Below are 18047 nucleotides of genomic sequence, written 5' to 3'. Positions count from 1 at the left end.
AGCACATTCTTTAAAACATCCTTGAGTTGGCAAATACCCCTCTTTCCAGGATACATTTGATTTTTTAAAAGAACTGCCAATTATTCAGAGTCTGGTGAATACGGTAGGTGATTAACCAGATTAACATTTCTGGTTAATAAGGTGAAATTATAATAAAACAATAATTATTTTAGTGTGGCTCATAAATTGGTCTTGATAGTGGTATATTAAGGTTAAGTAAAGGCAGCATGGTCACCGTAGAGATTAAAGCCCATTTTAGTTGGTTTATGATGTGAATGAATTCAGGTAGCACTGGGAGTCATTATATGTTTAAATAGTATTAAATATTTCTTTTTATGAAAATCTTAATTATGACATTCTCTGAAATCTGGTTTCACAGTATTAAAATAAGGCTTTAAGGAAAAACATTAAATGGTAATGAAAGCTTTATTCTTTTAGTATATATTCTCGTGGGCTTTTGGTCAAGATAAGTAATGACCAGATGAATGAGCTGGCAACCTTCTGCCCTCTGAAGTCTACTAGTAATTGGAAGCTAAGTAAAACGTTGTCACATGTTTAAATACATTTGATAATATTCCACCAGCTTCTCCCTGTATTCTGCATGCTGGGCAATGAAATACCACAGCATTTTAACATAGATGAAGAGTGATTTTTTTTAAAGAAAGAATTTCCAAAAGTCGTTCTTGGCTGGGCATGGTAGTTCATGCCTGTAATCCCAGCACACTGGGAGGGCCAAGGCGGGAGGATCGCTTGAGCCTAGGAGTTGAAGACCAGCCTAGGCAACACAGGGAGACCCCATATCCACAAAAAAATTAAAATTTTCAGCCAGGTGTGCTAGTACACACTTGTCATCCTAGCTACTCAGGAAGCTGAGGTGGAAGGATTGCTTGAGCCTGGGAGGTGGAGACTGCAGTGAGCTATGACCATGCTACTGAATTCTGGCCTGGGCAGTAGAGGAAGACTTTGTCTCAAAAAAAAAAGACATTCTTACATAGCAGGCAGACATTGTTTGCCTCCATTCACATTAACTTTCCCATCTGTGTCTGCTCTTCACCCTCCAAAGACTTGATTTACATGTTCTCCATCACTTCCAGTTCCAGTGACCTGATTCCTGTTGCATGGTTTTTTTTGTATAGTCATGAACTGCATAATGCAATTTCATTTTTGTTTTTTTGGTAGAGTCATGCACCACCTAAAGTTTCAGTCTATGACATACCACACATACAGTGGTGGTCCTGTAAGATTACCATACTATTTTTACTGTACCTTTTCTATGTTTAGATATGTTTTGATATATGAATACTTACTGTGTTAGACGACAGACTTCTGTACAGGTTTGTAGCCTAGAAGCAATCAGTATACCATATAGCCTAGGTGTACAGTAGGCTGTACCATCTAGGTTTGTGTGAGTACCTCTACCATGTTTGTACAGTGACGAAATCACCACCAAGGCATTTCTCAGAACATATCCCCATCCTTAAGTGATACATGACTGTACTTAGTGCTCAGATTTAGAACCATAGAACCCAGATGTCTGAGCAAGCAGTTATTCTTCTCAGGTAGAGGAGATACATAATTGAACAAGGGGCTGCAGCCTCAATGAGGTCTGTTGTTGTCTACATACCCAGAACTCTCAAACACATGACTAAAAAGACTTTGAAAGCACAGTTTGTAAGATTCCCCTAAATAGATCTGGTTTAGAAACAGTCTGAAAACATTAAGAAAAAAGCCCCAAATCCTTCCTGCATCAAACGCTCCACCCAGATTTTTGCTTTAAAATTTTGGCTTTAAAACTTTGGAATGAACAGAAACGATTTTGGATTAATACTTTCTGGAACTATCAAGGCCTGCATGTATTACTTGGCCCTTACATTCTGCCAAATCCTATGTAAAAATAAATGTAAGCTCCATGAAGGCAGGGAGCCTTGACTATTTTATTCACTGTTGTATCCCTAGTACCTAGAACAGTGCCTGGCCTGTGCTACGTGTTTCATGGCTATTTGCTGAATTAATGTATGCTGTTGAAAGACTTTTACATATGGGGATCTGAAATCTTCTACTTCTTGGAATTCTCCCTGTAGCTCCCGTGCTCCCATGGAGTACTGAGAGCCAGGGTTGTCTGGCTAGATCTCCCTATCATTCCTCCAGATGACTCCAGTTCCAAAGTCATGTAGAATCCATTCCTCCTCCTTTGAGGATGATGAGAGTCACCTACAGTAACTTCTATCCTTTCTCACTATTGTCTACCAATCTCCTCCTCATTTTCCAATATTCACTTAGAAATCCACCTCCTGACTCAGTCTTCTTGTCCACACCTATCTCCTATTGCCTTGTGGAATGAGGATGACCCATCCACTACTTGCTAGCCTCATTCCTCATCCTACCTGACTTCAATAACCACCATCTCTACTCTGGGATTCTACTCCTACAACCATGTCCTTGGTATTGCTAGCATGGATAATAACAATGCTAATAATCACTGATATGTGGAGGTTTATTATGCATCAGAGAGTGTGCTCAGTGCCACATAAACCTTATCTCCATTTAATCTTCACCAAAACTTGAAACCACCTTTGCAAAAATTATGACAGTGAAACAGATTTGACCTAACTGACTCCATCTTGCTTCTAACCTCCACACTGTCCTTGTTCATTCTTAGGCAAAGACAAAACTAACTTTTAGAGGAACTTAGTTTATATTTCAACTTTGAAACAAAGATGATGATAACCCTTTCCTGAAACAAACTCCCTTCTTGCCTGGATTCCAGACTGCCTTTGTAGGACTAACAAATAGCCACAAGATTAGAAATTACTGTTTAGGAGTTATGCAACCAGAGGCCATAAGATTTGAACCTCTCCATTGCTCCTAGGGATAAAATCACTATTGTAAAACCTAAGATTGGTGGTTGAGATATCTTTCAGACCCTGCATTCTGATGCACCAGCTGGAGCCACCCAGACTGATAATCTAGCTCAACCAGTCCTGGCTCACCCAGGAACAGAAGACAGCAAGAACCCACTTTGACCCCCTATGATTTCAATTCCGGCCAAACCCATTAGTACTCCCAACTATTCTAGCCACCTATCTGCCAAATTATCCTTTAAAAAAAAAAAACCAGTCTCCACATTTTCAGGGAGACCAATTTGAGTAATAAAACTTGGCTCCCACTTACCCAGCTCTGCATGAATTAAACTCTTTCTCTATTGCAATTCCCCCATCTTGATAAATTGGCTTTATCCGGGCAGCAGGCAAGGTGATCCCAATGAGCGGTTACAAACTCCACAGAAGACACTTGGGTAGAGAGGTTCAAATAAATTTTTAAAGGTCACTCAGCTTGGAAGTGGTGGAATTTTAATTTAAACTCAGGTCAGTTAGACTCTTCAGCCTGTGCTCTTAATCATCCCTGTGGGATGGAAAGAATCAAGATAGAAATCTCAGCCCTGCCACTTCTGTCACACCGGCTTTTTGACTTTGAGCAAAATTAAAACCTCTTAAGCCTCAGTTTTCTAATTCATAAAATGGTGTCCAGAATAAAGAATGTATGTTAAGGGCCTAGCACAGTGCCAGACGCAACACAAATGTGCATTCCATCCATTCCACCAATAAATGCTTATTGAGGACCTCCCAAACATCCAATCCTATGCTAGGTGCTGAAGATAGAGCAGTGATTAAGACAAAGAAGGTTCCTGCCTTCCAAGATGTGCACAGCATTTGGTGGGTGCTCAATAAATATTTGAACAAACTCTCAAAGAGGTCAACCTACTCTCAAGATTTCCAGTCGCCACTCTGCCTCCTTTTAATCAACCAGTTATTCTGCTATAAAGCAATCTAATGAGGTTCCTTTCCTGCTTAAAATCCTTCAGTGGATTCCTCATTGTCTCAGAGATAAAATCCTTCATTTCTGAGCTAACTATCCTAAATATATATGCACCCAATACAGGAGCACCCAGATTCATAAAGCAAGTCCTTAGAGACTTACAAAGAGACTTAGACTCCCATACAATAATAATGGGAGACTTCAACACTCCACTGTCAACATTAGACAGATCAACAAGACAGAAAGTTAACAAGGATATCCAGGAATTGAACTCATCTCTGCAGCAAGCAGACCTAATAGACATCTATAGAACTCTCCACCCCAAATCAACAGAATATACATTCTTCTCAGCACCACATCGTACTTACTCCAAAATTGACCATATAATTGGAAGTAAAGCACTCCTCAGCAAATGTACAAGAACAGAAATTATAACAAACTGTCTCTCAGACCACAGTGCAATCAAACTAGAACTCAGGACTAAGAAACTCAATCAAAACCGCTCAACTACATGGAAACTGAACAATCTGCTCCTGAATGACTACTTGGTACATAACGAAATGAAGGCAGAAATAAAGATGTTCTTTGAAACCAATGAGAACAAAGATACAACATACCAGAATCTCTGGGACACATTTAAAGCAGTGTGTAGAGGGAAATTTATAGCACTAAATGCCCACAAGAGAAAGCAGGAAAGATCAAAAATTGACACTCTAACATCGCAATTAAAAGAACTAGAGAAGCAAGAGCAAACACATTCCAAAGCTAGCAGAAGGCAAGAAATAACTAAGATCAGAGCAGAACTGAAGGAGATAGAGACACAAAAAACCCTCCAAAAAATCAATGAATCCAGGAGTTGGTTTTTTGAAAAGATCAACAAAATTGACAGACCACTAGCAAGACTAATAAAGAAGAAAAGAGAGAAGAATCAAATCGACGCAATTAAAAATGATAAAGGGGATATCACCACCGACCCCACAGAAATACAAACTACCATCAGAGAATACTATAAACACCTCTACGCAAATAAACTGGAAAACCTAGAAGAAATGGATAATTTCCTGGACACTTACACTCTTCCAAGACTAAACCAGGAAGAAGTTGAATCCCCGAATAGACCAATAGTAGGCTCTGAAATTGAGGCAATAATTAATAGCCTACCAACCAAAAAAAGTCCAGGACCAGATGGATTCACAGCTGAATTCTACCAGAGGTATAAGGAGGAGTTGGTACCATTCCTTCTGAAACTATTCCAATCAATAGAAAAAGAGGGAATCCTCCCTAACTCATTTTATGAGGCCAACATCATCCTGATACCAAAGCCTGGCAGAGACACAACAAAAAAAGAGAATTTTAGACCAATATCCCTGATGAACATCGATGCAAAAATCCTCAATAAAATACTGGCAAACCGGATTCAACAACACATCAAAAAGCTTATCCACCATGATCAAGTGGGCTTCATCCCTGGGATGCAAGGCTGGTTCAACATTCGCAAATCAATAAACATAATCCAGCATATAAACAGAACCAAAGACAAGAACCACATGATTATCTCAATAGATGCAGAAAAGGCTTTTGACAAAATTCAACAGCCCTTCATGCTAAAAACGCTCAATAAATTCGGTATTGATGGAACGTACCTCAAAATAATAAGAGCTATTTATGACAAACCCACAGCCAATATCATACTGAATGGGCAAAAACTGGAAAAATTCCCTTTGAAAACTGGCACACGACAGGGATGCCCTCTCTCACCACTCCTATTCAACATAGTGTTGGAAGTTCTGGCTAGGGCAATTAGGCAAGAGAAAGAAATCAGGGGTATTCAGTTAGGAAAAGAAGAAGTCAAATTGTCCCTGTTTGCAGATGACATGATTGTATATTTAGAAAACCCCATTGTCTCAGCCCAAAATCTCCTTAAGCTGATAAGCAACTTCAGCAAAGTCTCAGGATACAAAATTAATGTGCAAAAATCACAAGCATTCTTATACACCAATAACAGACAAACACAGAGCCAAATCATGAATGAACTTCCATTCACAATTGCTTCAAAGAGAATAAAATACCTAGGAATCCAACTTACAAGGGATGTAAAGGACCTCTTCAAGGAGAACTACAAACCACTGCTCAGTGAAATCAAAGAGGACACAAACAAATGGAAGAACATACCATGCTCATGGATAGGAAGAATCAATATCGTGAAAATGGCCATACTGTCCAAGGTAATTTATAGATTCAATGCCATCCCCATCAAGCTACCAATGACTTTCTTCACAGAATTGGAAAAAACTGCTTTAAAGTTCATATGGAACCAAAAAAGAGCCCGCATCTCCAAGACAATCCTAAGTCAAAAGAACAAAGCTGGAGGCATCACGCTACCTGACTTCAAACTATACTACAAGGCTATAGTAACCAAAACAGCATGGTACTGGTACCAAAACAGAGATATAGACCAATGGAACAGAACAGAGTCCTCAGAAATAATACCACACATCTACAGCCATCTGATCTTTGACAAACCTGAGAAAAACAAGAAATGGGGAAAGGATTCCCTATTTAATAAATGGTGCTGGGAAAATTGGCTAGCCATAAGTAGAAAGCTGAAACTGGATCCTTTCCTTACTCCTTATACGAAAATTAATTCAAGATGGATTAGAGACTTAAATGTTAGACCTAATACCATAAAAATCCTAGAGGAAAACCTAGGTAGTACCATTCAGCACATAGGCATGGGCAAAGACTTCATGTCTAAAACACCAAAAGCAACGGCAGCAAAAGCTAAAATTGACAAATGGGATCTAATTAAACTAAAGAGCTTCTGCACAGCAAAAGAAACTACCATCAGAGTGAACAGGCAACCTACAGAATGGGAGAAAATTTTTGCAATCTACTCATCTGACAAAGGGCTAATATCCAGAACCTACAAAGAACTCAAACAAATTTACAAGAAAAAAGCAAACAACCCCATCAAAAAGTGGGCAAAGGATATGAACAGACATTTCTCAAAAGAAGACATTCATACAGCCAACAGACACATGAAAAAATGCTCATCATCACTGACCATCAGAGAAATGCAAATCAAAACCACAATGAGATACCATCTCACACCAGTTAGAATGGCGATCATTAAAAAGTCAGGAAACAACAGCAAAGGTGCTGGAGAGGATGTGGAGAAATAGGAACACTTTTACACTGTTGGTGGGATTGTAAACTAGTTCAACCATTATGGAAAACAGTATGGCGATTCCTCAAGGATCTAGAACTAGATGTACCATATGACCCAGCCATCCCATTACTGGGGATATACCCAAAGGATTATAAATTATGCTGCTATAAAGACACATGCACACGTATGTTTATTGCAGCACTATTCACAATAGCAAAGACTTGGAATCAACCCAAATGTCCATCAGTGACAGATTGGATTAAGAAAATGTGGCACATATACACCATGGAATACTATGCAGCCATAAAAAAGGATGAGTTTGCGTCCTTTGTAGGGACATGGATGCAGCTGGAAACCATCATTCTTAGCAAACTATCACAAGAACAGAAAACCAAACACCGCATGTTCTCACTCATAGGTGGGAACTGAACAATGAGATCACTTGGACTCAGGAAGGGGAACATCACACACCGGGGCCTATCATGGGGAGGGGGGAGGGGGGAGGGATTGCATTGGGAGTTATACCTGATGTAAATGACGAGTTGATGGGTGCAGTAGACCAACATGGCACAAGTATACATATGTAACAAACCTGCACGTTATGCACATGTACCCTACAACTTAAAGTATAATAATAATAAATAAATTTTAAAAAAAAAAAATCCTTCATTTCTTAATTGTGTAAATTTCTTAACACAATATGCAGTTTTGGCTACAGGTAAGAGGCTCAGTTTTGTTCACCCCTTCTATGTTATGCAATCAAACCTATCTAGAAGCTTGAACTGCAAACCAGACCTATTGTAGTTAATGAGCCTGAGAACTGGAGTCACCAGTTTGGCATCTGAAACTCTCCCCACCTCATCACACACACAGACTCACACAGCTGCAGCTCCTAAAGCAACGCAGTGGGTTCTTTGAAAAGGTTTGAAAATCTAATTGTAGGACACAGCGCATTAGTGCGTTATGAAAGCAATTTAGTGGATGCAATCCATGATGTGGAAAACAAGAGTGTATTACATGAGCCTATGGCAAAGTACTGGTATACAAAATCTATGCTACATATGCTATGAACATGCTTGTGTACTGAATTGTAATACAAACTGTATTCATATTGTAGATCATCATCAAAATAGTTTGAAAGCCATTGTTGTAGATCCTCTATGTAGCCTCAGTTCCCATGTTTCTTCAGTCACAGCTTGATAAAACTCCATCAAGCCTCTTGCAGTTACCCATTGTTTGCTTCAGTGCCTATGGTTGTATAAACCAGATGTGGTGCTAGGCTCTAGGGATGCAACAGTAAGCATACCCAAGGTCCTGCTTACATGGCACTTAAGAATCTGGAGAAACAGACAAATATTACACTAACCACACTAATATATAACCGAGAACCAAGCTAAGTGGTCTAAATGAAAGAAATGGTTTTTCAAAACACGTATCAAAGGCAATTTATCTAGTCCAGGGCTTCAAAGGAGGCATTCCTGAAGATTCAATCAGCAGACCTAAAGACTATGTAAGAATTAACTCTGTAAAATGGGGGAGGAAGAGCATTCCACATATAATACAATGTCAAGAGGCTCTGTGATGAGAGAAGGCAGCTGTGTTTGACAAACTTTTCAGGGCCAGCATGCTAGGACCCAACGAACAAGTAGGAAAGTGACACAAGATGAGACTAGGAAAGCTGGCAGTGGCCAGATCCTTTAGGGTCTTATGGGCCTGGAGTTTGTTTTATGGCCTCAAATTAATGGGAAGCCAAACAAGAGACGATGAGATGGAAGTTATCTGTAGTGTGGAAGATGGAGGAAAGAATGCCTGCAGGAAGACCAGTTAGGAAGCCCTCAGAATAATTCTGGTGAGTGGTGACGGTGAACTAATATACTGGAAACAGACAAAGGGGAGAAAAGCTGGTGGTTGTGAAACAGAGGCTGACTTAGGCTTCTGGCTCACGCAACTGGATGGATGGTGTTACCAGCTGGAGAGAGTAAACTAGAAGAGACTAGGTTTGGAGAAGATTATGGAGTTAGTCTTGGAGCTGCATTTAAAGTGACTCTGAGGTGGATATGTAAGTCATAAGCTCAGAATCAATATCCTAAGACAGAGAGAAGTCATGAGTTTATAGATGGTAAGTGAAACTGGGTATACATGTGAGAAAAATGCCTGGGTTTGAGCCATGAAGGCTTAACCACAAATTTACCCACTTCTGGGTAAATTCTTAGCACAAACGTGTATATACATACACATTAACCACACACCTGTTTACTTTTTTAAAGTTCAAATAAAGAAATAATAAAATGTGAAAGTTTGCTCACTCTGGGTAATCAGCAATTCAATATGTACCTTTGTAATTTAAAAATAAAAATGGGATTATGCCATATATACTTTGCTACAATCTGCTTTGTGAGATATTCTTCTATACTAGGGTATACACAGTTCTATCCTATTCATTTGAATGGCTAGAAAGTATTACATAGTAGGGATGCATCACAATTTAAGCAACCCCTAGTCCCCACTGATGGACAGGTACGTTATCTAGCACAGTTACCTACCTGCCCCATTCAACATCCACTGCCCCCTTCTGCTTGGTTCACTGAATGTATTTCACTCCAATGGCAACATTCTCAGCTGCAGGTGATGGTTCATGACTGGCTTAAGCCAAATGTGACCATCTTGTTGGCTACTTTTATAGCATCTCTTCTATGGGTAGCCATGCTATCCGGTTCTGGCTAATGACCCCAAGAAGTCAGCTTCTGAGTAAGCTATTGTTTTCCTAAAAAAAGAGAACTAACACTACACTCTGCTCTTTCCTCTTTCTTCTTGCTTTAGGTACAAATATGATGTCTAAAGTTTCAAAAGCCATTTTGCAACTACAAGGCTATAAGCCAACACTAAGATTAGTAAAACAGAAAAGCAGAAGAGACAGCCTGAGCCCTGAAACACACACAAACATAAGTAACCACTGCCTCATTTTAAAGAATCAAAATGCATTTCCACTTTAAAGGCTGAAAAAGTAAAATGAAATGTTTGAATCAAAGATTCAGAGCAGAAATATAAGTTATACCCTACTAAAAGAAGCACACTTACAACAAGATGGTGGGGAAAATACTTTCAACTGTTCCTGAGACTGCCTCTGGGTTTGGGGTCCACAAGTGCTTTCTGGCCCCCTGCCAAGGACATCCCTCAGTCCTGCAACTTTACAGAATGGCCTTTGTATGCAATCTCCAATGTCTCTTGCTTTCCCTTGTTTGAGATTTCTATCTTCTTTGCCTGCTCTTTAAAAATATGTCAAATTAAGAAATAATCTTTTGGATAGGTATGGTGGCTCACACACGCCTGTAATCCCAGCACTTTGGCAGGCCGAGGCAGGTAGATCACCTGAGGTCAGGAGTTGGAGTCCAGCCTGGCCAACATGGTGAAACCCCATCTCTACTAAAAATACAAACATTAGCCAGGCATGTTGGCATGCACCTGTAATCCAGCTACCTGGGAGGCTGAGGCACGAAAATCGCTTGAACCCAGGAGGTTGAGGTTGCAGTGAACCAAGATAGAACCACTGCATTCTAGTCTGGGCAACAGAGCAAGACTCTGTCTCAAAAAAATAAATAAATAAAAATAAAAATCACAAAAAATAAAAAATAATCTTTCTATGAAAAGTCAGAAGGTTTTTGATTTGCGTAAACCATTACTTTCTATAAATTCAGGATAAAAATGAAACATCAGAAGTAATACTTGTTTCAAAAGCAGAAAAAAGTTTCTCTTTGACGACGAGAGTGCTTCCTCTATTTAATACGGGAAAAAATTTCTATTTTACTTTAATGTTGAAGGCTTCTTCTGTTTTCAACTTTGCCAGCTTCTCATGTTCTGGCAAAAATATTAGACGTTAGATTTCTCAAAATTCAGGAACTTGCAGCTCCACTTAAAATACATACTTAAAAGCTACTCAGTTAGAAAATGTATTGTGTGATTAAACAAATATTTAAAATTAGACAAAAAATTTATGCATAATTCAAACTGTACATAATTCACATTTATGCTTCTAAACAAATAGAAGCTCACATCTGTACTACTTTTACAATTTACAAAGTGCTTTTATATACATTTTCTCATTTGCTATTCACGACAGACAAGTGAGACAAATATTCTTATTTTACAGATGGAAATAGACCCAGACATTATTCAATACTTTAACCACTAATAGTGGAACCCTGAGACTTTAGATCTGCAAAAGGGGTTAATAATGCAAATATCACATGTATTTCCATTTTCAACACCATATTTAAGTTTTCCATTTTCTTAATAGAAAATGATAAAAAATGTTTTCCCCAATATAATAATACAAATGGAAAACATTATAGACAGTCATATACTAACCCAATGACCAAGATTCACCAGAAGCAAAACCTATTTGGGGGTGTCCTATATTGTTATGTATAAACAGGGCACCAGCACCAGAACCACATTTAGACTAATACTTTTTATTTCTAATTAAAAGAAAACAATGCAGGGCACTCCTGCAGCCTGCAAGTCTAATTGTACATACATATGTGTCAGACTATGCACGTGGCCAAGAGGAATGCAAAGAGATATTTTATCCAAATTTGGAGTTTAGGGCCTGATTGTCCTAGCTTAAGCCCATAGGAACTTGACAACTCATTCATACCTCTCATCTTTAGTCATAGTTTCTTTTTCTCCATCCCCCTTTCTCCCTAACTACCCTGTGCCATTTAGACTGGAAATTCTAACAGGTAGCTTTTTCTTTCTGAATTACCTTTACTACTGTATAATTTTTATTTTCAGAATATTCCTTATTTCTACATCTTGAAGACATTTCTTTATAGTAGGTGGGGGAGCTAGAGCTTACATTCACTGCCAGAAAAGGGTCAGTTCCAGTGTTAACTTCCCAGCAAACACCCAAGAGAAAAACTGAACAGAACAGTGATAGGTGGCAGAGCAGTGACACCTGCACCCAGAAAGCCGCACTGCAATTGTCTAATATTTGAGGCTCCCCTTTGTTATAATTCTGCCAATTTAAACTAGAAAATTCTGGCAAAACAGATCAATACATTTAAATCACTGGTTCAACAAACCACTCTTTTTCATGTTATAATGTTTTTATTGCAATTGAGGACGTTTTCAGTAAGTATCTTGAGCTTGAGGCCCTGGCTAAGTATTCCTTTTGTACTAGAAATCAGATTTCTCTGGCACAATTCCATTGCCTGCAATGGTCTTTATCAAAACTACAAATGCCAGCACACTATTTCAATATGTATTCAGTTGTTCATATCTAAATACCTCATTAGCTATGAAACAAACCAAATATAAATGCTGAATATATAGTACATAGCAACAGATTCTTCACAGAAGAAAACAATGAAAGGCTAATTTTCTACAACATGTTACCTGTTCATTAGTTCTTCAATAATATGACTTAGGCTATCTATTTCAAGGATAACAAAATGTATGCGCCACTACCCATGTCTTCTCAACATTTTTAATCTAGGTTCTAAAGGGCATAAATGAGGATGCATATAGTCAGATTTATTTTTATAAACTTTTGATGTTTCTTTTGTTGTGCATCTTACATGAATATATGGAGACAAGGACAGATAGATGTACATTTAAGTCAGTAGTTATATGAATTTTGCGTATATGGCTAGTTGCTTATATGGATGTTGTAAATGACAAGATAAAATAACGAAGTTGGATAAACTCATCCGTGCCCTGTGAACTTTAGTCTATTTACTGCATAAATTGGTTCAGTCACTATTTATTAGTTTTTAAAAAATGGTTTTTAAAAGCTGCAAACCATACACATTTCTGAATCAGGAAGAGGTAAACTGTGACACAGTTCCCCCGTGCTGCTGATTCTTTTGGGGAGAAAAAATAAGAGTTTCCAAATTCTATTTTTAAAAAAGCTAGAGTTTTCTTCTATGATTAACCTTCACTCTAAAGTCCCTTTTACCCAAGGCATGGTCCCTGGGTCATCTTTTTGAGGCTTAGTTTCTGGGAAGTTTTCAGTAAACCGCTCTCGTGCTTTGTCCCAGTTTTTTTTGTTCTTGTTTTGGAGAAGGTGAACATCTTCAATTGAGGATGGTTTGCCTGTCCCCAAGCCTGCATGTGTTCGCCGAAGCTGAAGCTGGATCTGTTACCAAAAGTTGAGCAGAGGACTTATTTTAGAGTCTAAACACATTGAAATCTGCTGTGTCCAACTTAGGACTCTATAATTTTTTGATTTATTACAGATTGATGCAAAAGAAAAACCTGTCAAATGCATCTAATACGTGCAGGAATATATATACTTTTATACATGGAACTTACACTCATTTTTCTATGTTGTCTTGCCTGTCAATAAGTACAGCCTACTTTACAGAAAATAGAGTGCTCCTTAACTAGCAATCACCAAATTTCATTTAGATGCTGCAGAGTATGTCATTCCACCCTAAACAGAAATAAAGGCAATGGATATGTTTAAACCCACTGTCCTATCCTTACCTAAGTAAGTGGAACAAGCAGGTTAAACATATATAACCATAAAAAGAATCTGATTGTTTATTTTCATAACAGGAGGGGAGCACTTCTCAATATTTTAAGAACATTCAAAGCTAACATTTACTGAGTGCCTAATGTAAGGTACAATGCTTAGGGGCTTTATCTTCAAGATAACCCTGAAAAAGAGTTCTTATCCCCATTTTTTCATAAGAAAACTAAAGTCCAAACTTGCCCAAAGCCACATAGCTAGTAAATGACAGAGCACATATTCTAACCTAGGTCTGACTACAAAATCCTAGTTCTTTCCACTGTAACTCAAAAAAAATGAGAAAGCTGGAATATACTCACACTGATCCATCTATTATTTCTTTAGGTACTAAGTCATTATCCAGAAAGTTCTACAGTCAGGTTACTTCTTAAGGTTTGTGTGAAAGATAACCCAAACCTCCTATGAACAATGGGACCATTAATTAAACCACTATGTCGTTTTCCAGACATTATTCTCTATATTCCATGTTAACATGCTCTGATTCTTGAACCTAACAGACTTTTCAGCTCACACAGAATCCACCTGTTTGTAAACTAACACTGTGATTGTTCTTGAGTGCTCAGCACCAGGCACAGTATGACAGTTATTAAAAATGACTCTAAAACACAGAAGAACCTTTGGCTCAGGAAACAGCACTTTTTACCCTAGCTTTAATGTAGGAAAAAGAAACACTCAAAAAGAGGCTTTCTAAAAATATAAAACACAAAACAAAGCACACGTATATATCTGGTAATTGTGAATGCCACAAAGGCAGTAATCATGTCTGCTTTTGCTTTCTACTATATTCTTAACACTTAAGGCAATGTTTGGCACATTAATGTACACAGTAAATATCTGCTCTAGGAATAAATGAATACAAGAAAATGCAAGTCTTACCGGAGTTTTCATTCCTCCACCATCCTTCCCCAAGCCCTCTCCTTTCTTCCAACCCATCTTCTCCAACATCTTCCGACCTTTGTTGCTATCAGTAATTTCACTTTAAGGAATATTAAAATGATAGTTGATTGATAAAAGATCTTTTAGGTCACATTTATAACAAATTCATGAATTAAAAGTAATTGGTACAACTACTTTAGAAAACCGCTTGGCATTACCTAACAAAGTTGAAGACACATAAATTCCACTGGTACATGTCCTACTTAGAAAAGCATGTGCACCAAAAGACACATACAACAATGTTCTTCCAGCAAATCTAATAGCAACAAATCAGAAACAATCCAGATGTCTGGCAATGATTAAAATGGATAAATTGTGGTATAGTCATACAGTAGAATATTATTCAGTAATAAAAATAAACCATACATAACAAAATAATGTGGAACAAAAAGAATATAGACACAAAATAAATATTGAATTGTTCCATTTCTTTAAAATTTTAAAATAAGTGAAATTAATCTATTGCTGTCAGGATGGTGATTACCTTTGAGGAGGAGAGCAGGACAGTGATTAGGCAAGGCACAGGGAGAATAAGCTTCTGGGGTTACTGATAATTTTCTATTTTTTGTCCAAGAAATGTCTATTCTGCAATACGTTAATTTTATGATGTATCACTGAGCTATATACTTATAATCTGTGTTCTTTTCTGTACATGTTATATATTAAGAAGTTCAAATGAAATAAAACTTCTTAATCACTGTTTGCATTTTGTCCTATGATTCTATACTCTGCTAATTCAAGAGTATTTTATGTTCTATTATATCTTTTCAGTTCCACAAAATATGCTGTTAGCCCTTCAATTAATAACCAATGTCAAACCAATGTGTTTTATTTTAAATTTATCTTATTTAATTTGAATGCACTCTTTATATTCTCCAAGATTATATTTTAAATATTAAACTTAAAAAAAAAAGTGTCATGTTGCTTAGTGTACCTGTTTTGTAATCCTGTATTTCATCAAATAAAATGTTGGTAATGGATCAAACTCCACCAACTCTAAGGTACACCATTATTTTATGTACCATCAAGAGAAAATTGTTGCCATTTGTAACCATGAAACTCTTAGCGTCAATGCAATATGATACTGAATCAAAACTTTATAATTAGTTATTAGTTCTATATGAAAAATTTAAATTTTAACTAAACTCAAAATTTATATTCTGAGGAAAAAAATGTAGCTAATATTTGATTAAATGCAGAAATATGGTCATATTGTAGGCCTCAAAAATCACCTTTTTTCATTTTTATCCAAACTACTTTGCCAAGAGAAAAATAAATAAGAAAAATTATATTTCACGGTCATTAAGAACAGAAGTATTTGAGTATTAAAATAATTATTAAAAAATACTAGTCCATACCAAGTTGTTACCAGTCTAGGCTTCTAGATATCTAGCATATAAAAGCATACACACTCAACTGTGTGGCTAGACTGTTAACATACATATACGTGTGTTTAAGTACAGGTACTCACGTATATGCTCAGCAATTTTTTAGGGGATAATGGAATTCTAAGATTAGTGGAAAGTATAAATAGACTTAGTGTCTCCATTTTGTTGTTAAAGCATTCATTTTAAGGCCACTTATCGGCTAGGCGTGGTAGCTCACGCCTGTAATCTAAACACTTTGGGAGGCCAAGGCGGGTGGATCATGAGGTCAGGAGTTCAAGACCAGCCTGGCCAACAACATGGTGAAACCCTGCCTCTGCTAAAAACACAAAAATTAGCTGGGCGTGATGGCACGCAACTCTAATCCCAGCTACTCAGGAGGCTGAGGCAGGAGAACTGCTTGAACCCAGGAGACGGAGGTTGCAGTGAGCTGAGATCACACCACTGCACTCCAGCCTGGGCGACAGAGCAAGACTCCATCTCATAAATAAATAAATAAATAAATAGGCCACCTATCAGGATATATAGCCCTGAACATCAGACCACCCTATGAATGTGATTATGAACAAAGGATGTTTTGAGCCACTGTAATTCAAAACTTACGAATGAACAGATGCAGGAGCATCATCTCTTTGGAAAGTTCCTTCACTTCCAATCTGCTCCCTACGTTTTCCAGCTCTATCTTTATATTTTGGATTCTTCAATGTCTTTTCATCTTCGTATTCTGTATTCTTAATAAACACAAAATATTCATTGAGGAAGAGAAAGCTGATAAATAAGACAATTTCTGTACATGTGCCTTACTTAACGAATATGGGTCAATGTGGCCTCTATAAACAATAAAATAAAACAAGCTATGATATGAAGAAACTGCCGGGTATGGTGGCTCATGCCTATAATCCTAGCACTCTGGGAAGCTAAGGCAAGAGGATAGCTAGAGGTCAGGAGTTTGAGACCAGTGTGAGCAATATAGCAAGACTCCCATCTCTACTTGATTTATATTAAAGTTATAAAAAAAAGATATGAAGAAATTATCATATTAGATATGCTTTTATTCTATCCCCTTTAAAATGTTTATATTATTTCAAGTTATGCCACAACATACATATACGTAAGAAGATGATACGGTGAAAATATAGTAGATTCTGACTCAATGCTGCGTTCTCATCTCGTCATACGAACGACTAGTATTTGAAGAAAAATACAGAATCCCTGGGGTTTGGGAAAAAATCTATCTCCCCTTTTCTCTAAGGAACTGAAAGTTCCAAGGGACCTACAGTAGTTCGATACTGTTTCTTGGAAGGGAGAAATGTAGAGACTTTTAAAAAACCCATTTAACCTGGCAATAATAGTTTTTTACTTCAATAAAGCTCCATTTAAGTGACTAATTAGTCACTTAACAAACATTCACTGGATAAAGAGTATGTCAAGCTCCATGCTAGGTTATGAAATGCCAGAAGGAAGATGTGCATAACCTTTGGCCTATTACAGTATGAGTGGTTCGATAAAGGTATACACAAGGTGTGGTGGTGGCACAAAGAAGGGGTAGTCAATTCAGCATTCACAGAAGCCTTCCCTTTCCCTTTGTTATAACTTGCTGATCTTTATATAAAAAGTATGATACTCATCCAGAGAGATGCTAGGGACTGGAGAGCAACTCAACGAAGGTACGACAGAAGCTTTTAATTAATTTTGCTTTTAAAAAGAGAAGAAAAATATAGAACTACCTATCCTAGTAAGTTCTTCCCCCAGAAGACAATAAAGAAATTGAGCTAAAATTTTTGAGAAAACAATTTTATTCTCTCCTTAAATGTCTTCTATTTTCCCCCAAAATTGGCCTATCTTGTTTTTTTCTATGATTTCTCTACCTTACTAAAACAGCAACAACAAAAAAAACACAATTTGACAGAAAAATATGTTATTTTGGCAGCAACTTCTTTTTCCATATCTTCATGAAGTGTAAAAATTCAGCACAAATATACTTAAGACCTAGATTCTACATCTAGCTCTACCATTTAATAGCTGGGCTACTAAGGTTTAGTTTCTCAAAAGTAAACTAGAAACATTAATTAATTGCCTCCCTGGTCTATTTATAGGATTAAGTGGTAACTTTTTTTAAAAAAACCTTTATTGAGGTATAATTAATATAAATAAATCATACTAGTGTACAATGAGATGCTTTTGAGATTTATGGACCTATGAAACTATC

General features: G+C 37.4%; 1 protein-coding gene across 1 annotated transcript in view; it reads right to left on the bottom strand.

Annotated features, from left to right (window-relative positions):
- Window positions 1-10973: 10973 nt before the first annotated feature.
- The window catches only part of AGGF1 (angiogenic factor with G-patch and FHA domains 1), a 32489-nt gene continuing 25415 nt past the window's right edge, over window positions 10974-18047 (bottom strand). Inside the window, exons 12-14 of the mRNA XM_025389063.1 lie at window positions 16442-16569; window positions 14394-14493; window positions 10974-13121 (exon numbers count right to left, since the gene is read on the bottom strand). Coding sequence (XP_025244848.1) covers window positions 12921-13121; window positions 14394-14493; window positions 16442-16569 — 429 coding nt within the window. The 3' untranslated portion in view covers window positions 10974-12920. The remainder of the gene's footprint in view (window positions 13122-14393; window positions 14494-16441; window positions 16570-18047) is intronic.

Source organism: Theropithecus gelada, chromosome 6, assembly GCF_003255815.1.
Source record: "Theropithecus gelada isolate Dixy chromosome 6, Tgel_1.0, whole genome shotgun sequence".
Lineage (NCBI taxonomy): Eukaryota > Metazoa > Chordata > Mammalia > Primates > Cercopithecidae > Theropithecus > Theropithecus gelada.
The sequence above is the reverse complement of the archived record's forward strand: the minus strand, read 5'-3'. Positions and strand labels throughout refer to the sequence as shown.